Source organism: Narcine bancroftii, chromosome 5 (genome assembly GCF_036971445.1).
Source record: "Narcine bancroftii isolate sNarBan1 chromosome 5, sNarBan1.hap1, whole genome shotgun sequence".
Lineage (NCBI taxonomy): Eukaryota > Metazoa > Chordata > Chondrichthyes > Torpediniformes > Narcinidae > Narcine > Narcine bancroftii.
In genome coordinates this window covers 78,376,660-78,397,891 of record NC_091473.1, presented here as the reverse complement: position 1 = coordinate 78,397,891, position 21,232 = coordinate 78,376,660, and the positions used below count along the sequence as shown (strand labels likewise).

General features: G+C 37.9%; 1 protein-coding gene and 1 long non-coding RNA gene across 13 annotated transcripts in view; one reads left to right on the top strand and one right to left on the bottom strand.

The window, feature by feature from the left end:
• The window catches only part of nr5a2 (nuclear receptor subfamily 5, group A, member 2), a 293,808-nt gene that overhangs the window by 73,976 nt on the left and 198,600 nt on the right, over positions 1-21,232 (bottom strand). For 8 of the 11 annotated variants that reach the window (XM_069937923.1, XM_069937924.1, XM_069937922.1 and 5 more), the window contains one exon: positions 1,711-4,234. The exons of 1 other annotated variant lie outside the window; for it this stretch is intronic. In XM_069937923.1, the coding sequence (XP_069794024.1) occupies positions 3,987-4,234 (248 nt within the window). In that variant the 3' untranslated portion in view covers positions 1,711-3,986. Of the gene's footprint in view, positions 1-1,710; positions 4,235-21,232 lie in introns of those variants that run through there. 2 more of the 11 variants (XR_011357656.1, XR_011357655.1) reach the window with 1 other exon arrangement.
• LOC138763568 (uncharacterized) lies at positions 377-10,922 on the top strand. 2 transcript variants are annotated; one of them, XR_011357660.1, is made up of 5 exons: positions 377-553; positions 801-890; positions 3,381-3,473; positions 9,388-9,484; positions 10,531-10,922. It is a non-coding gene; the product is annotated as an uncharacterized lncRNA (long non-coding RNA). The 2 variants fall into 2 exon arrangements; XR_011357661.1 differs by lacking the exon at positions 377-553 and adding an exon at positions 560-674.

Here is a 21,232-nt window from a genome sequence, read left to right as displayed (position 1 = left end):
TGTTCTAATTTACACCTTCCCGACCCTCAGGGCTGTGACCTCTTCATATGTAGAACTGGCTAATACTATCTGGGGCTAGAAGACCCTTATCTCATTCAGACTAACTCTACTTCCTACATTCTATTATTTATTGTCTATCCTTATCTCATTCATACAGTGAACTTGCTGATTCTGTCTAAAGGCTAGGAGATTCTTATCTTACTCAGACTGATTCTGCTTCCTGCATTCTAATATCCATGTCTTATCCTGTTCATACTGGCTTTATTCATTTACCCATGTATCTATTTTAGTTTCCTCATCTTCATATTTTTAAATCAGTTGTACTCATCTCTCACACCATCATATTAGATGCTATGAACCAGGAAGTCAGAAATGGTATCAGCCTGGAAATGTGTGTAAGCTAGGTGAAAATACAATCACCTTGCCAGTGATGCAATCCCACCCGAGTAACAATGTGACAAGTGAGATCCTGTCACGTCACCTGGAGATGAGGAAATGATCCCTTAAAAAGAGACCCAGGTTTTGCTGGGTTGGGATGTGGCAGGAGAAGAAGGTAAGGTTAGTGCCTTTGAAAGGACTCATCATTGTAGCTTGACCATGTGTGCGTTAGGTTGCATGATACAGATTGGACCATTGTGACTGCAGTAAAGATGAATTGAACCCTCTTGAGGAAAGTACGTTGAAGGGAAATGCCTGTTAAGCTTTCAGGATGGCAAGGACTAAAACTTATGGAAATCTGAATATGGAAGACGAGTTAATGCTTGAGTAAAAAACTGAGATGACCTGCCTTTCTCTTCCAGATTCTAGTTAGACTGTTCTGCGTTCCTGCCATCTCTTTCAATTTGAGGTTCCTAGCATTTTCTGCTTTCTTTTTAAGATCAAAAAATAAGGTAATGTCCTAGTATACTTATATTCAGACTAAAGTATGTTTAATAGATAATACCACAGTGGAATTGCTATAAATATTTAATACATTTAGCCAAGGTGACAATGTCAGTTGTTGACAGGAGTTGGTTTGAGACTTGGTAACTAATTATATTTAAGCAAAGGTTGGATGAGTGCTGGATTGGAGGGTTATGGACAGGTAGTGGGTAGGTGGAACTAGTGGAGTTCTCTTAAATTGGTGTGGACTAGAGGGGCTGAGATGGCCCGTTTCCATACTGTAATTGTTATATGGTTATAAGAGACTTAAACCTTGATGATGCAACAAAGAAGGTCAATAGCCTGTTTGAACAAACAGTATTCTGGTATACAATTTGTAGGAGGCAGTCCTGAAGAGCTTTGCCACTGTGGTTTTGATGCATGTTAAACTGGGTTACTGCTGTTCTGTTTAATGTCACTAGTTTAATTGGTTTGGTGGGCGAGAGAATTTAATTAGAGAATGGGTGGCAACATTTTGTGTGTATGCTGAAAATACCTTGAGGAAGGGGCTCAAGCCTGAAATCTCAGTAATATAACTTTACCTTCTATGGATGCTGCGAGACCGGCTGAGTTCCTCCAACATTTCTGTGTGTGTTTTTACTACCATCACCGTGTCTGCAGACTTTCCTGTGGCACTCATAAACTGAAAACAGTTCCTTTCTAGACAATGTAGAATGTGCTCAGTTGCAGACTAATTATCATCAACTGTGGACAATAATATTAATTTTAGTTTTCTTTCATAAAACCCAATGCAAAGTAACACACACATAAAAATAACAGCACAAAGGATTTGGACTCAACAAGCGATATGCCGTGCATATCATTATTTATTGAAATACTGAAAAATTCCATCAGTGTAAAGAAACTCTCGGCAAGAAATGACATGACAGTACGTCATTCCACATATCATATAGCACATTTAGAGTAATGAACCAAGTATCTGCATACTGAGTAGGAGTTGAATGGTCTGAAATCCAAGGCAGCTGCAGAACATCAGTAATACATTGAAAATACTGACGAGACAGAATGTCTGTTTACACAAAATAGCACAATAATAAAACAGTAAAAGCTTAACGTTATTTTGTGTTCTCTGCATCTTTTATATTTACTACCAGGGCTTTACTTGAGAAATCATTTACCACAGCCTATTTCATTAATGTACAGTCTAGCGCAGTGAGAGAGGAACCCTCTCTTGGCCTGGCAGTGTCCTCAAAATCCCAAGGTAGAACTGTTCTGATTGAATTCTGGGCAATACACCCATTTAATACTCTCCAAAATAATTGTAAACAACACAACAGAGAAGTAGCATCACAATGTTCTGTAAGACATCAGTAAAGGGATTTCCTAAGACCTGAAGCAGGCAGCTAAGAATATAGACAGGAGACACAAGTCTACCTCTCTATTATGTAGTAGATAAAGCTAGTTCAGTGCTTATGTCCATTGAAATATCACGGTTTTACATTCTGCACTGCAGTGAGATCACGGAATACAGAAAACATGAGCTAACTACTGTCTTTGGTTTAGAACATATAGTTTACAAGACAAATTTATTATTTAATGAAGGATTTCAACTTTAAAGCTTTCTGCTTAGGTAAAGATGAAGCCATAAGTTCACATCATTTTTATCAGACATCTATTTTACATTATCCGATTTGTACTACATATATATATATAATATATATTTAAATGAACTGCTTGATTCTTTTTAAGATATACGTTTGTCCCTGAACTGACTGTAGCTGCAAATTTTTGAAAGGTGCTACAGTGAACAAATGCAATTATTTGGCTTTGTCATATTCTTGCTCTCTTTCACAGAGATGAAACAATGGAGAAATAAATTAGTAACATAATTCTCTACAGCTTAAATTTTGAAGTACAATATAAACGGTACGATTGCAATAACAAAGCCAACAATCCTGAAAAATTCTAATTGTTTAAACAACTCAACAGTGATCATTGTGGCCAAAAGTCTATCTGTTCAAAATTAAAGTCTTAGTGAGATTCCCTTTTTGATTTTAGTGTCTCACGACATAAAAATTAAGTACTGGTAAAAAAGTTACCGATCAAACATAATTAAGGAAATCATTGCTTTGCAATTCATGTCATCACAGTTCTTTCCCACAGAAGCTAGTAAAATGTAAACACCTTCGCTGAATTTACAGTATTAATACTTCAATTATATTCTTTCGCATATTCAGATTCACAGAAATAAGGCAATGCTCTACTTAACTGTGACATCACAATTTTAATACTACTGTACTATGCTTAAGTATTAAGAGTTGCGAATGTGAGATGAGCTTTTAAACCCCAGATCAGTTGATAGTTTGCTTCTCCTTCTCCCATTGTTGTTCTGCAGCGGACTTTGGTCTTCAAATAACATACACACTTTGGTTAAAAAAAAATGAGTGGGTATGCAAGATGGTTGTTAAACTAATTACTTGACAGATGGTTCCTTGCAGCCTTTGCAGGCCTCACACATAGACAGGCTCTTGTGATCTGAGCAAACGGAGAATGAAGCCATTCTACAGGCAAGCCTTCAGATCCCCTATCAGGTACCACATCAACGATCACTGGGGATATCACTTTGGGGAAGAGGAGGGATGAAGTAGGTTATGACAGCTCATTACTAACACCAGGTTTGCTTCATGCCTTTAACTTTAAGGGTTTCTTAGTGCGCATGAAACTCCAACTGTATTGCCATTAATGCACAAACCCCAAGCTTATTTTGAAATTTCCCAGAATGAAATGTCTATCTAAAGAAATTGAAAAATGATTGTGATATCAATTGACAGTGAGCTTCATGAGTAAGATCTTCCTTAAAGGCCTCACAGAGGTTTCCTTTGGAGATGGGGGATGTGTAGTAGAGGTGTGCTGGGCTCACAGTTATCAGGTTTCATGGCAATACCGTGATACATCACTCAGCTATTGATGAACAGATCCCATTGTATTGACCCCTTTCCACTTAGTGCACTGAAATGGGTTTCTTGTTTTTCCCTTTTAAAATTATAGTTGCGTGGTGCAGCTTGGAATTTTTCCATAAGATGCCAAGTCCCTAGGGTTGTAGTTTAGGCTCGCTTGGCGTGTAGCATTTCAATGAGAAGATTGTTGCAGGGTACATCTCCATTCAGGTGCTTGTAATAGAGGTATTCTTCGGCCTGCAAGCTGATGGCCCGGATTTCAGGTAATCGCAGGAGGAGCTGCCCAAACTTGTCTGTTTGCTGAGGATAGTTACATATCGTATAGTCTAGCAGTGCAGCGTGAACTTGTTCTTGTACGCTTTCAACCAGATGGAAGTTCTCCAGGTTCTTTACATCTGAAAGAAACAGTGGAGCTATGTTTAGTTACTAACTGGCTAAAGCAGTCAGAGATGAATGAAGATGGAGTGGGTGTGGTGGTGCTTGTATTAGGAGGGAAAATTAACAATGCATAAAATAAGTAATTTGTTGTTGGAGCCTATCATTAAAGATAGAAGGTAATCAATGACATTTTTCTTCATCTCTCAATTGAAAAACCAGAAATAAAATAATCCATGTGAATTAATTGTTAAAAAAATGCTGCAGTAATGCATCATGTCAAGCCACAGGTGGAAGCCAAAATTGTTGAAATAATTAATGCAATAATTGTACCATATAACCATATATAGCACAGAACAGGCCAGTTTGGCCCTACTAGTCCATGCCAGAACAAATCCCCACCCTCCTAGTCCCACTGACCAGCACCTGGTCCATACCCCTCGAATCCTCTCCCCTCCATGTAATTATCCAGTCTTTCCTTAAATGTAAATAACGTCCTTGCTTCAACCACCTCTGCCAGAAGCTTATTCCACATCGCAACCACCCATTGTGTGAAGAAATTTCCCCTCATGTTCCCCTTATAATTTTCCCCCTGCAATCTCAAACCATAGCCTCTGGTTTGAAATATCCCCCACTCTTAATTGAAAAAGCCTATCCACGTTGACTCACTCTGTCCCTTTTAAAATCTTGAACACCTCCATCAAATCCCCCCTCAATCTTCTACGCTCCAGAGAAAAAAGCCCCAGGCTGCTCAACCTTTCTCTGTAACTCAAACCCTGACATCCTTTCAACATTCTCGTGAACCTTCTCTGCACTCTCTCTATTTTGTTTATATCCTTCCTATAATTTGGTGACCAAAACTGCACACAGTATTCCAAACTTGGCCTCACCAATGCTTTGCACAACATCCCAACTCTTGAATTCAATACTCCGATTTATGAAGGCCAACATTCCAAATGCCTTCTTCACCACTCTATCTACCTGAGTATCAACTTTGAGAGTACTATTTACCATAACTCCTAAATTCCTTTGTTGCTCTGCACTCCTCAATTGTCTACCGTTCAATGTATATGACCTCTTTAGATTTGCCTTTCCAAAATGCAACACTTCACACTTATCCATATTAAATTCCATCAGCCATTTCTCAGCCCACTCCTCTAGCTTTCCTATATCTCTTTTTAAGCTACGGTAATCTTCCTCACTGTCTACAATACCACCAATCTTTGTATCATCTGCAAACTTACTTATCCAATTCATCACCCCTTCTTCCAGATTGTTACTATATATAACAAACAATAGTGGACCCAGGACTGATCCCTGAGGAACTCCACTAGTCACCGGCCTCCAATTTGACAAACAATTTTCTACCAGTACTCTCTGACACCTCCCATCTAACCATTGCTGAATCCATCTCACTACCTCCATATTTATACCTAATGCCTCCACCTTTTTTCCTAACGTCCTGTGGGGAACTTTGTCAAAAGCTTTACTAAAGTTTAAACAGACAACATCCACAGCCTTCCCTTCATCAATCTTTTTTGTAACCCCCTCGAAAAACTCTAAGGTTTGTTAAGCATGATCTACCCCTGACAAAACCATGCTGACTACTACCTATCAATCAATCCCTGTTCTTCCAAATATTTGTAAATGCCATCCCTCAGAACACTTTCCATCAACTTACCCACCACAGATGTCAGACTCACAGGTCTATAATTTCCAGGCTTACATTTGGACCCTTTCTTAAACAGCGGAACAACATGAGCCACCCTCCAATCCTCTGGCACTACCCCCGTGACCAGTGACATCCTAAATATCTCTGTTAATGGCCCCACTATCTGTACACTAGTCTCCCTGAGTGTCCTTGGGAATACATTGTCCGGACCCGGAGATTTGTCCACCTTTATCTTTTTTAACACTGCCATCACTACCTCCTCGGTTATCCTTATATGATTCATGACCTCCCCACTAATTTTCTTTACTTCAACTGGTCCAATATTTTTTTCCCTAGTGAATACCGAGGAAAAGAAATCATTTAAAATTTCCCCCATCTTCTCTGACTTTTCACATAGCCTACCCTCCCTATCTACAAGGGGTCCAATTCTATCCCTCACTAATCTTTTACTTTTAATGACCTATAGAAACCCTTTGGACTTACACTGCCTGCCAAAGCCTCTTCGTGCCTTTTTTTGGCCTTTCTCATTTCTTTCTTAAGATTTTTTATACACTCCTTGTAGTCCTCTTTCAATTTCTCATCACCCTGCTGTTTATACGTCTTGTACACCTCCCTCTTTCTCCTAACCAAATTTCTAATATTCCTCGAAAACCAAGGCTCCCTGTGACTTCCAGCCTTTCCTTTGATCCTCACTGGGACATATCTACTCTGTACTCTCAAAATTTCTTCTTCGAATATTCTCCATTTTTCATTTACATCCTTTCCTGAAAAAAATCATGTCCCACTCAATACTCCCCAAAGCTATTCTCATTCCTTTGAAATTTGCTTTTCTCCAATCCAGAACCTCAACTTTAGGCCCTTCTTTGCTCTTCCCTAAAACTAATAGAGTTATGATCACTAGACCCAATTTATTCTCGAACATTAACCTCAGAGACCTGACCTATCTCGTTCCCTAACAGGAGATCCAGTATTACACCGTCCCGAGTCGGTTCCTCTACGTATTGATTAAGAAAACTACCTTGCACACATTTGACAAACTCTACCCCATCCAGCCCTCTTACTGTATGGGTATCCCAATCAATGTGAGGGAAGTTAAAATCTCCCATGATCACTACCTTATGTTTATTACACATATATACTATCTCCTTACAAATTTGTTCTTCCAATTTTCTTGGCCCATTTGCTGGTCTATAATACACTCCTATTAGTACCCTAATGCCTCCTCCACCCCTCAATTCCACCCAAACAGCCTCACTGGACGATCCCTCCAAACCATCCTGCCACCTCACGGCAGTAATGTCCTCCTTAACAAGCAGAGCAACTCCTCGCCTTTTTTACCCCCTGATCTATCACATCTAAAACATTTGTATTCTTGAATATTTAGTTGCCAGTCCTGACCCTCCTGTAACCAGGTCTCACTAATTGCCACAACATCATGATTTCAAGTGCCAATCCATGCTCTAAGCTCATCTACCTTGTTCACTATGCTTCTTGCATTAAAGTACATGCATTTCAGAGAATGACCCTCACATGTATTCCCTATTCTACCTTTTACCTTAGCCTCCATCCTTCCTTTGTTATCTTTATCATTCTTAACTAGGTGGCCATGCACCCTAGTCAAATGTAATCCAATTACATTTAAGTGTTTCAAACTTTCAAGAAATAATGATCTGCAAGTTTGTTAAGAAGATTGGTTTTTAATTGTCCTTCTTTGTTTATCAGAGAAAGAGCAAAGAGGACCAAGGAACATTAAGGTGCATTTAGGGAGACTTGTAATTGCATGAGCATTGAAGGCTCTGGGAGTGTACTTGCAAGAGCTTAGAAGAATGTGGTGGGGTGGGCGGGGGGGGTGATCTTATTGAAAATATAGAATGGGTTTGGAGAGAGTTTCCTATGGTGAAGGCACAGCCTCAGAATACAAAAAACAGAGATAAGGAGGAATTTCTTTAGCCACAGGATGGTGATTTTGTGGAATATGTTACAACAGATATCTGCGGAGGCCAAATCATTGGGGATATTTGTTCTTGATCAGGATGGGAATCGAGGGTTACAGGGAGAAGGCAAGAGAATGAGGTTGAAAATTATAATAAATCAGCTGTGATGGGATAGAAAGGCAGACTCAATGGGCCGAATTGCCTAATTTGCTCATATGTCTTGTGGTCTTAAATTCATTAATGTAATGAGTTGGAATCATGAAAAACTGTTGGGAAATATTCTGACAATTATAAGATCAAGAACTAATCCCTTTTGGTAAGATTTCAAAAATACACTTACAGTAAGTTTCAATGTCTGACAAATCTTAGGATCTGAGGTTGAATTAGAATCCAGACGTATTGCTGGAAATAATCTTCTTGTTTCAGCCTGACATCTCTAAATGATTCTGGAATGCTTTTCACCTGTGCACACAATGGCAGTGAACCATCTGGTGCAGTTTGATAGCTCATAAAATAATCTGCCACACAGGCCTTTAGACTGAGATGCTTTTTGGCTGATGAGTTGCAGGTAAATGAAGTACATGTTCTTCACAAGGAATACGACATTGGAATACCCTTTGACCTTATGCCAACATTAAAAAGCACATTGGAAATGTCCTCTTTTCTAATAGCTGCTAAAGTGCTCCTAATTCTCACTGGTTTTTCATGGGTAAAAGGACAGCATGAAAGGGATTGTACATTAAAATGGTCTGTTTCACCTCCATCTATTGCTTGTACACTGTGACAATCAAAGTAATCTAAAGCTTCCATAATTACAAGTGTAAATGCTGTAACTACTGATTTAAAAAAAAGCCATTAAGTATCAAGCACATTGTTCGCAGGGTCCCTGAGGAATGCTTTACGTACCTAAAGTGAAAGAGAATCCTTTATTGAAATCTAGACCATAGCAGATAATTCTACAAAGGCATTTCTGGGCCTCTGATCCACCTTCAAACCTTGATTGTATTCAAGAATTGGTCATTGATTTTTTTTCCATCAATCAATGTTTAAAAAAAATCAATACAAGTCATTATTTGCTCCATGGGTTATAACATACTCTAGGATTCTATTGTGTTGGAAGTTTCTCATCGGCCACCTCCGAACTCTCTTTAATTTTTGTTACAAAAGATTCGCAAGGTTAGCTAACTTCATTGATTGACTTGATTATTATTAGTTCAGCTGAATGGGTGACCATTATTTACAGCTGGACAAGCTGTGGAAAGATTACAAAATATTCTTTAAATATTTTCTGTTCAAAATAGAAAATAAAAACAAAGAGCATAAAATAATGGAGTTAACACCAAAAATGTGGAGAAGAGTTTTTTAAACTATGATTAATCATAGCCAGTACAGATGAATAGTTTCTCCTGGATCACTGCAATGCAATATCCTTTATAATCCACAAATGTTATTCACTCAGGATTTAATTAATAATTATTTTTGTGTTGTCTATCTGCACAATTTAATAGAGTTTAATTAGTAATATTAATGTTGCTGAATCTCTTATTCAACATATTCTGGATTGGAGGCATTGTGGACAGCAAGGAAGGCTTTCAAAGTTTGCAGAGGGATCTGGACCAGCTAGAAACATGGACTGAAAAAATGGTAGATGAAACTTAATGCAGGCAAGTGTGAGGTGTTTAATTTTGGAAGAACAAACTATGGTAGGAAATACACAGTAAATGCTAGGGCATTGAGTAGTGTGGTGGAACAAAGGGACTTGGGATTACAGAATCACAATTCCCTGAAAGTGCATCACAAGTAGATAGGGTTGTAAATAAAGCTTTTGGCATACTGGCCTTCATAAATTAAACTATTGAGTACAGGAGTTGGGATGTTTTGTAAAAGACACTGGTGATGCCAAATTTGCAAGATTGTGTGCAGTTATGGTCGCCTAACTACAGGAAAGCTATCAATATAATTGAAAAAGTGCAGAGAATATTCACTAGGATGTTGCCAGGACTTCAGGAACTGATGGAAAGATTAAATAGGTTAGGACTTTATTCCCTGGAATGTAGAAGAATGAGGGGAGATTTGATAGAGGTATACAAAATTATGAGGGGTATAGACAGAGTAAATGCAGCTATGCTTTTTCCACTGAGGTTAGGTGAGATACAAATAAAAGGACATGGGTTAAGGGTGAAAGGGGAAAAGTTTAGGGGGAACCTTAGGGGAAAGTTCTTCACATGGAGTAACGGAAGTGTGGAACAAGCCTCAAGCTGAAGTGGTGAATGCGGCCTCAATTTTCACATTTAAGAAAAAATTGGACAGTGCATGGAAGGGAGGGGTATGGAGGTCAATGGATTGGGTGCAGGTTAGTGGACTAGTTTGGCACATACTAGAAGGGCCAAAGGGCCTGTTTTCTGTGCTATAATGTTTTATGGTTCTATAAACACCAGCACGCTATATCTGCTAATTTTATTGGGCGGTAGTTGGATCTTTTGACTGCTGCAATTATTACACAAAGCTGTACAAAGTAATTTTCAAGTTTAACCAATGCAAATTAATTTTTGATCATTCAAACCACACAGAAATGTAGCGATATGTAACCATATGTGAAACATTTTCCTGTTGCCTTTTATAATGTCATCATGCTTGCAGTTTATTTGATGACATAGGAACCTTGTTGCCATTCTTTATTCTGTGAAATGCTATGTTGTTTCTTCTGAAGGTTCTGAGAGTGAGTGAGCTGCAAATAATTGGTGCTGCAGCTCACAGGAGCACAACTGACCAACTGCAAGTTTGACAAAGTTGTTATTCTTCTTGTTGGAGACCCCAGATAAGAATTCATGGACATTCGGTGAAGAGAAAGTTGGGTTGTTCTTTCAGGCTTGTTCTACTAGAATTTCATTGCTCATTTTGATCTTATGTAATGTTTCAGCTGTCAGTTTATCATGTTGGAGACAATAAATCTTATCACAAATTTCAAGCAGGGCTTTAAATAGAGGTACAATAAACATCCTTGTCCACTGTTTTCAATACTACTTTTCTTTAAAAAACATTCTCAGTATCTGAATGATCTCTGGTGAATTTAGTATTTTTGTCCTCCAGTGAACCTTTGTACTCTCAATACCCCCCTCCCACCCCACCCTGACTCCTAACCTTTTATCAACCTAGTTACATTAAAATATTTCCAAGGTAATGAATTGTTTTTTTGAGGAGGGGTAGGGAGAGCTTAATTTTTTACTGTAGAATTTGGATATAGATAACTTCAGTTCATTCTCATTTCAACTTGTAATGCTATTCAATGCTATTCTTGTACCCCACAGTGCCTGACATAACTTACTGATAACTTCTTCACAAAGATCAGAGTAATGTTAATGATCACCAGGTCATGTTTAAGTTTTGTTCATGAAGAATTATGGTTTTTGGTTTCTTAATGGTGGACCGACCACACATCAATATGCAGAGTGATTACATTTTATTGGATTAAATATCCCTCAATTCCACAATCTATGAGTGAATACAAAAAAGGCCCTAACATACTAATGATTACCTGTTCATGTGTGCATTATCCTCTATTCAAAACTGCATTAAGTATCTTCTGCCATATCCCAGTCCATCTGCATAATTGATCATCTTTAGATAGACTGGGACCAATTTACTTTCAACTCATTATCTGCCCACAGAGTTTTGCTTCATCAGCAATTTTAATCATTACCGTTACTCTGTAAAATCAACTCTTAATGCCTCAGTTCTTAAACGAGGCAATCTTATCACCCCATCACAAACCCCAACCTGCACAATTAATGCCAATGAACCCTTTAAACATCAAAGTAAACATCCCCATTATCCACTGTCATCTCAACAGACAAACGATCTGCTGAGCACAGAGTTCAACGTCATTTCTTCACCTCAATCTCCCTACAACTGCTAGACTCATACCGACAGGGGATAGCCAAACTACTGATTATTTATTAGTAGTAGATTGGCCACCTTGGTATTGAGCAAAATGTACAGCTCTGTTTTGAACCTTTGCAAAGAATCTGGTCTTTTTTTTGTGTCACCTTTCATCTGCTGGTACTTTTTTAAAATGTGAAATCCTGATTGAGAAACTTTCTTGTTTAACCTCTTTAAAATGGAAGTGGAATTCCTTTAAATTTACTGAAAATGATCATCAGTTTATTTTCTATGAAATTCTCCCCATAGTCTCAACTCATAACTTTGAAATCCACTTTCCTGACTTGATACCATGAGTGTTTAAAATAAATAAAATGTAAATGCTGAAAACAATCTTCAGGTCTCCGATTTGAAATGTTCTCATTTTTGTAGAGCTCCTGCTTGACCTGCTGCATATTTCTAGTGTTTTCTCTTTCACCAACACAATATTGTTGAAATTAAAAGTGCAAACCTAGATGTTTCACATAGCAGCAACCCTCCCCCACCATTTTCACATCTCATATATGGCACAAGGGTAACTTGCAAGATGGTGGAAGATGCAGGTCAAGGTCAATACATTGGGCAGTGGCAGAACATGTCCTGTCAAGAAAAAGAGTGGAAGAAAGGTTGACAGCCAGCAAAAGGGTATGGTGAGGTAGTGAAGAAAGAATAAAATGGAATGTAGTAAACAACTTAAAAGAATATTGTAAGTTAATAAGTTCTTGCATTGAGACGAGTAAGATGAAAGGGTGAAAATGCAGGAACACTTGCTCCAGCCACTGAATCCTCTCTTCTTCAGAATATCTTGTCTACTTTATCCTGTCATTTCAATGCAATCCTTCTACACTTCAACAAGTAAAGGCCCAGAAAGCTCTGACACCTCAAACCAATATACAGCAAAATTAAACTTCCAGTATAAATTTACTGCACCAAAACAATTAAAAGCCTTTTGCATGGAAAGTTATCTTTATCAGTTGTATTCTCACTTTCAAATTCAATGGGATGAATTTCTTGGAATGTTTCCAATAAAAATTAACTGCTTCGCACTATATTTCAGCCGAAATGCTGCACAATTCATTCAAGTCCCTTGAGTTGATATACAGATTTCATGTAATCAAATTGTTCGATGTGTGATGAAGCCAGTGAGCAGTTTGACTCTTCTTCACCCTGATATTCTCATTTAATAAACAATGAATTGTTTTACATGTCAGAACTGCACCATTTACATTTGGAATTCGTGTATCTTAAAAATCTTTTCTCAGCTCTAATCGAAAGACCTTAGACTACTGGTGAAAACCTCATGAAATAAAGCATTCTCTGGATGGTTATGCTATTCCAGGTCCAGAATAGATGATTAGATCAACATCTCACGTAAAAATTTTCCAACCCTCTTCTAACCATTCTGTCACAAGACCAATATACGACAATGAAACTTGTTGCAACCATCACGTGCAATCACAATTCACCTCAACTGATGACTGTTTAAAGCAGCTTTTATTGCATTAAAATTAACCTTGATGATTCATCCCTAACCAAGCTACCTTACTTCAGCTGGAATAAGTTGAGGAAAGAACCTATGGTTGCATCAAAATCTGACAATTTATTTGAATTCATACCATCTTTAAAAAGCAGCAGGCAGCAATTTGGATTTAATCCAATATTATCTGTACTGCAGTCAGTTGGATTCCCCCCCCCCCACCCCCAAATTTGATAAACCCAAGAAAATAGGAGCAGAAGTCAGCCAGCTGCCTCAACATTTAATATACTTCAAAAGAAATGAATGGCTTGGAGTTTGTCAAATGTGTTCAGGTAAGTTTTCTAAATCAATATGTAGAGGTACCAATGAGAGACGTTGCATTACTTGATCTCCTATTAGGGAACTAGACAGGTCAGGTGACAGAAGTACGTGAAGGCAAACATTTTGGGTCCAGTGACTATAATGTCATTATTTTAAAGTTAATTATGGATAAGGATAGGTCTGGTTCTCGAGTTGAGATTCTAAATTGGAGAAAGGCCAATTTTGTGGAAATGAGAAAGAACCTAGGAAAATTGGATTGGGATAAGGTGAAATTTTGAGAGAGCAGAGTTTTCAAGTTCCTCTCAGGATTAAGGGCAAAGTCAACAGGCTTAGGGAACCTTGATTTTCAAGGGATATTAGCATTCTAGTTAAGAGGAAGAGAGAGTGTATTGCAAGTATAGGCAACAAGGAGCAAACAAGGTACTAGAAGAGAATAGAAAATGTAAGAAAATACTAAAAAGGAAATCAGGAAGGCAAAAGGAAGACATGAGGTTGCTTTGGTAGATAATGCGAAGGTAAACCTGAATGGGTTCTACAAGTATGTTAAGAGTTAAAGGATAGTAAAGGACAAAATTGATCTCCTAGAAAATCTATGTGTGGAGCCCAACGAGGTGGGGGAGATCTTGAACAGTTTTTTTGTATCAGTATTTACTCATGAAACTGGCATAGTACATAAGGAAGAAAGGAAAACAAGCAGCTGTGTCATGGAACACATAGAGATTAAAATGGAGGAGGTGTTTGGTCTAATAGCGAATACAGGTAGATAAATCACTCAGAACTAACATAATATTCCCTGGGACCTTGAGGAATACTAGTTTAAAGATTACAGAACTATTTAAAATATCCATAGCCATGGGTGAGGTGCTGGAGGAAGGGGAGCTCATGTTGTTCCATTATTTTTAAAAAACAGCAAGAAATTACAGGCTGGTGAGTTTGATTTCAGTAGTTGGTAAATTATTGGAGGGTGTTCTGAGAGATTGGGTATACAAGTATTTGGACAGCCAAAGGCTGATTAGGGATAGACAGCATGGCTTTGTGCGTGGTAGGTCGTATTTAACAAATCTTATTGAGTTTTCGAGGAAGTTACCAAAAAAGTAGATGAAGGCTGTGGATGTTGTCGACATGGACTTTAGTCAGGCTTTTGACAAGATCCCGAATGGGAGGTTAGTTCAAAAGGTTCTGACACTAGGAAAGGTTGTAAACTGGATTTGAAATTGGCTGAATGGGAGAAGCCAGAGGGTAGTAGTGGATGATTCTTTCTCAAATTGGACGTCTGTGATTAGTGATGTGCCTCAAGGATTGGTGCTGGGACCATTGTTGTTTGTTGTCTATATCAATGATCTGGATGATAATGTGGTAAATTGGATCAGCAAGTTTGCTGATGACACTAAGATTGGAAGTGTTGTGGACAGCGAGGAAGACTTTCAAGGCTAGCAGAGGGATCTGGACCAACTAGAAAAATGGGCCAAAGAATGGCAGATGGAATTTAATGCAGTCAAGTGTGAGATGTTGGATTTTGGAAGGACAAACCAAGGTAAGACATACACAGTAAATGGTAGGGCCCTGAGGAGTGTGAAGGAACAAAGGGAACTGGGAATACAGATATATAATTGCCTGAAAGTAGCGTCACAGGTGGACATGATTGTAAAGAAAGCTTTTGGCATCTTGGCCTTCGTAAATCAAAGTATTGAGTACAGGAGTTGGGATGTTATGGTGAGGTTGTATAAGACAATGCTGAGGCCAAATTTGAGTATTGTGTGCAATTTTGGTCACCTAATTGCAGGAAGGATATCAGTAATATTGAAAGAGTGCAGCGAAGATTTGCTAGAATGTTGACAGATCTTTAGGAGTTGAGTTACAGGGTAAGATTAAGCAGGTTAGGACTTTATTTCTTGGATTATAGAAGAACGAAGATTAATAGTGGTTTACAAAATTATGAGGGGTATAGACAGAGTAAATGTGAGTAGGCTCTTTTGATAAATAAGGGAGAACATGGATTTAGGGTGAAAGAGGAAAGGTTTAGGGGAAACATTAGGGGGAACTTTGGGAGTGTGGAACGAGCTGCTATCTGATGTGGTAAATGCAGTCTCAATCCTAAGTTTTAAGAATAAATTGGATAGATACATGGATCGGAGAGGTCTGAAGGGTTATGGAATGAGTACAGGTCAATGGGATTAGTGGAATAATGTTTTGGCACAGACTAAAAGGGCTGAATGGCCTGTTTTCTGTGCTGCAGGGTGCTATGGCTCTGTAGATCACAACTGATCTGCCCCTGCCTCAACTCTGATGTATATTCCAGATACCTCTCAATTTCCCCATCTTTAAAAATATTTTCTCCTCTATAAAGACTCAACAATGTAGCCTCCACAACTGTCTAGGAAAGAGAATACCACCAATTCCTACCCCCTTCAAGTAATTCCTACTAACCTCAGTTTTAAAATGATTGACCTATGATTTAAGACTCTCCCACTGTGGAAACATTTCAACTTCTGACATAATTTCAAACTCTTTTTTGGGTTTAATAAGATCATTCCTCATTCTTCTAAACTCCAAAGAAACCTCCCATTAGCCATTCCTGATATAACAAACCTTTCGTTCCCATAATTAGTCCAGTGACTATCTTCTAGACAGCCTCCAATTGTAGCATATACTTTCTAAAATGAGGGGATTAAAACTGTACTGAAGTACTCCAGGTGCAGCCTCATCAAAATCCTGTACAATCATCAAGGTATTTCCCTATTTCTGAACTCCAGTGCTCCAGCAGTATTGGCCAATTTGCCTTCTTAATCACTTGCTTTAATAATTTTTGTGATTCATACACAAGAAAGCTCAAATCCCCTCTTAATTTGCTCACTTTCATCTTTCTCCAGTTGCACTTCTCAACTCCTGTATTTCCCCCATCCATCATATTGGATGGGAATACTAGTGGCAAAGATGTATAGTTTGAAACAGAAAATAGAAGACTATTGCAAAAGGGTGAAAATCATTTGGTTCTTATTGAAGAATTCAACACTGCTTCCTCAATAATTTACAAGATTAAAATGCAAAGTTTTTTAAAATGATCTTCCTGATATCAGAACATGATAAAAGTGTGATGTAAAACTAGCATGAAAAGTTATGTTTGGTTTACTGACATAAGGGCTGTATCGTTGTGGACTAATTAGAAGATTTGAAACTTCACATGATTGTGAGTGGTCATTCATGTTTTATTTTTGTATTTTACATGAATGTTGGTTAGTCAAAAATACAAAACCACGCATGGTTAGCATAGACGTAAGTGCAATGCTGTTATAATGCCACTGATCAGGGTTCTAATCTGGTGCTGTTTGTAAGTTCTCCCGGTTGCTGCGTGGCTTTCCTCTCGGTGCTCCATGTTCCTTCCACCCTTCAAATCTTTAGAGTTGTGGTTTAATTGGGGTATTTGGGCGGCACGGACTCATGGACTATAAGAGCCTTGATACCGTGCCATATGTCTAAATTGAATGTGGGAATAGTAGTTTAAAGCATTACTCTTTGAAAGGTAAGGAGATAACACATAGCTTGACAATAATTGAAAGTTTATGCATAGAATGTTGGGGTATGATGTACAGAAATATTTTCTTGTAGTAATTCTCATGTATGCTGGTTGGCTAAGAGTATACTATGTGGTAAACAACTCAGGGTTAGGGCGTGATTCTTGAAGTTTTTCACTAACTATATTCTATCTACCAAGCAAAAAGATCCATTTATTTTGACTCATCGTCTTCTATGTGATAACCAATCCCCTGGGTCTCTCCTTTCGAACTATGTTTGGATTACAGTAACTAAACACAAGGGTATTGACTCAAAATGTCCATAATTCCATTTCCCCCTGCAGAGTTGTTTAGGCAGTTTGTTTGTTGCTCCAGACTCCAGCATCTGCAGTCTCTTGTGTATCCATAACCAGAAGTGTATTAAACTTTAAAAGCCAAGTTATTGTTCTATCTTTGACTAAATTCTAAAATATATATGCACATAGACACACAGGAGTGAGACATCAGTCATCAAATCGTCAGCACATGTTATCAGCAAAATACAACTGGAAAATATTGTCCCATCATTCTATTCCCAGTAAAGGTTTCAGTCTACATTCTTTTATAAAAATATGCTTTGAGCTATTTTGTCATCATGTAGGCTTTGCAGATATCATCCCCTTAATAAATTATATATATATATATGTATATATGTATATATATATTCATAATAGCAATGCTACATACTGTAATAAATGTTGTATATTAATATCTCCCCACTATAGCTTTCTAAAGTAGAGATTTGTGATGTAGCTTGTAATTACAGTATGTCATGTTAACACACTGTTTCCATTCTAAATGTGAATGTAGGAATTTATGAGAGAAATATAAAAATAACACTGCGTTATATCCGTGTGCAATTATCCTCTCACCATTACGTCCTCTTCATCAGAGATCCAAGCTTTCTCTTAAACTTTTCACATTTACTTCCTCAACAGATTTGTACACTTTATTCCATCTAAATCTAAATTCTTCTGCTGAATTCTGTTATTTATAATGAAAACCGTCTTTGCATAGTTCAGGCACTGGTTTTAAAATGGAGATTCAACTGTCCCTGTGTACCCCAGTCTAAATATCCTCTGCTCTTGAACTGCATTTTACTGAAAATCATGTCATGTGCAATTTCACAAATATCTGCATATAAAAAGATATCACATACTTTCCAGTTGCCAAATGGTAATTAATAAATGTTTCAGAGCATTGTACAGAGCATTGAGCCTTTATTTTATATTAGTCTTTCACTCTGAATGTAAAATCCACCCATTATTGGCCTGTTTAGAAGTAATTTTATATATTTCATTGTCACTCAGAATTACTGGTATGGCTGGCAACCTTAAGAAAAACCAGAACAAACTTTTAAACAAGATGGTCACTGATTAATTTTTTATATTGAGTCATTATATATTAACGGATGATTTGTTGTACAATCAAGCTACTGGATGTATCAATGTCCCAAACTGGAAGACTCAGGTGATAAAGGTTTAATTGTCACCTGACTTTGAGAAAGAAATGCTTTAAAATCCTTTGAAGCCTTATTTTCTGCTTAGGAACCAATAGAGCATTGAATGCAGAAAATACATTTTATCCCTTCCAATGCATGAGCTCAAGAGTGCAATGCCAATCATTCCTTCCATTCTGCTTCATGTAAAAGAAATGTTAGAAGATTAGAAAGAGAACAAAGAAGGCCAAAGATAAAGAAGCGAGAAAGATTTCTGCTTCTGCTCATGGTATGACAATTTTCTTAAGACAGTTGCTCAACAGATGAGGGCAGCATTTAATTTCCTATTGTCAGGGTGTTTAGCTGAACTTGGCATAAAGACACCAATTGCATAACAAGCAAGCTATTCATTTATTCACTGTGAACTCATTTTGATAATTATTTCTTTTTTTTGATGGGAATATGCCTAATGGGCTGAAAACTTCCAGTTCGTCTAATTTAAAACTTGTCAACATGGTAAATTTTAGGGGCAAGTGTAACATTGCTTTAGTGTTTACATTTCAATTTTTTTTTCACATCTGGGGTGAGAGACATGTCAGGCAGAATTAAAGGAAAGAAAATCAAACGTAATGGCACAGAATAGATTTTGTAGACAAGTGGCAGCATGGGGTTTGCTCTGATGTGCCTGAATTTCTTAAACTCAATGCTAGAGGTAGAGATAGAATCTTTTATACTTGAGGGCATGCATTTAAGGTGAGAGGGAGAAATTTTCAAGAAAATGTGCAGGGCAAAGTTTTTTTACACTAAAGACTGGGCTGCAAGGAATTGTGGTGAAAGTAAATGTGGTCATTGCTTTTATCCAGCTTTTAGATGGACGCATCAATATGTAGGGAATTAAAAGATACAGATTGTTTTTGGTACAGACATTGTAGACTGAAGAGCTATGCTATGTTCTAACTTTGCACTATTTATAAGCTATTTGTATCAAGTAACAGAACCTTGCCTCTATATCACCTGGAGAAGCTGCAAACATACACACGACCATAAAACATAGGAGTTGAAATAGGCTATTCAGCCCATTGTGACTGCCCTGCTATTCAATCATAAGCAGATCTATTTTTCCCATTCAGCCCCCACTCCTGGCCTTTTCCCAATAACCTTTGATGCCCCGGGTAAACAAGAACCTATCAACCTCTGTCTTAAATACAATACACCCTATGATCTGGTCTCTGCAACTGCATTTGGCAACAAATTCCCCAAATTTATCACCCTCTAGTTGAAGAAATGACTAAGCATCTCTGTTCTAAACAGACACTCTTTAATCCTGAAATTGTGCCCTCTTGTCCTGGACTCTCCCACCATGGGAAACATCTTTTCAACATCTACTCTGACAATGCAGTTCAACATCTGAAATGTTTCAATGAGATTACCCCTCATTCTTCTAAATTCCAATGAATACAGGCTAAGAACTTTATGATAAAACTTTTCATTCCTGGAATCATCCTACTGAACCTCCTTTGAACCCTCTCCAACATCAGGACATTCTTTCTTAAATGAGGAGCCCTAAACTGCTCACTGTACTCCAAGTGAGGTCTCACCAGTGCCTTATAGAGCCTCAACATCAGCTCCTTGCTCTAATATTCTATTCCTCTTAAATGAATGCCAGCATTGCATTTGGCTTCTTCACTGCATTGTCAACCTGCAAGTTTACATTCAGGCTATCCTGCATGAGGACTCCCAGGTCCTTTTACATCTGGATATTTTCAATTTTCTACCCATTTAAAAAAAATAGTTTGCTCGTTTATTTTTTCTACCAAAATGCATGACTGTACACTTTCCGACATTATATTTCATTTGCCACTTCTCTGTCCATTCTCCTAATCTAAGTTCTTCTGTAGCTTCCTCTACACTACCTGCTCCTCTACCTTCCTTTGTATTACCTGCAAATTGGCCACAAACCAGTCATTACATAATCCAAATCATTAATAAAAAATATAAAAAGAAGTGCCCCAAACACTGACCCAGCCAATCAGAATATGATCCCTGTATTCTGGCTCTCTGCCTCCTGCCAATGCTCTAGCCACAGAATTTTTCCTGCTATACCATGGACTCTTGCTAAGTAGCCTCATGTATGGCACCTTCTTAAATGCCTTTTCAAATCCAAATACAGTACAAAAAAATCCACCGCATCTTCCTTATCCAGCCTGTTTGTCACCTGATAAGACAAAATGACTTGATCCAGTGTGTAAAAGTAGATGATACAATTTTCTTGTTTATTTTCATTGTGTAATGACGTTGTTTAATGGTTTTAGTGTATTGTATATGTTGAACGTTTAATGGGTTTGGACAGGTAGGGGAGAAAAATGGGGAGAAAATGTCACTGTGTATATTTAAGAGGGAAATGTTTGTATGTATTTTGATTGATATGGTTCACAGTGTGAAAAATTTAAAAAAATTAAAAAAAGAATTCCCACAGGTTTGTCAGGCAAATTTCTCCTTCAGGAAACCAGGCTGGCTTTGGCAAATTAGCACAGCCCCAATAACAATGGAAACGTCTAGAGCTATCTTTATTTCAGACTCACCTTCTGCTTTTGGTAAGTACAATCACTATCTTATTTGTGACTTTGACTCAGTTTGCAGCAGAGCTATGTCCACTGCATGGAGCCAGGTTTTGACTTGAATTAAGTTGCCGCAGACTCCAGATGAT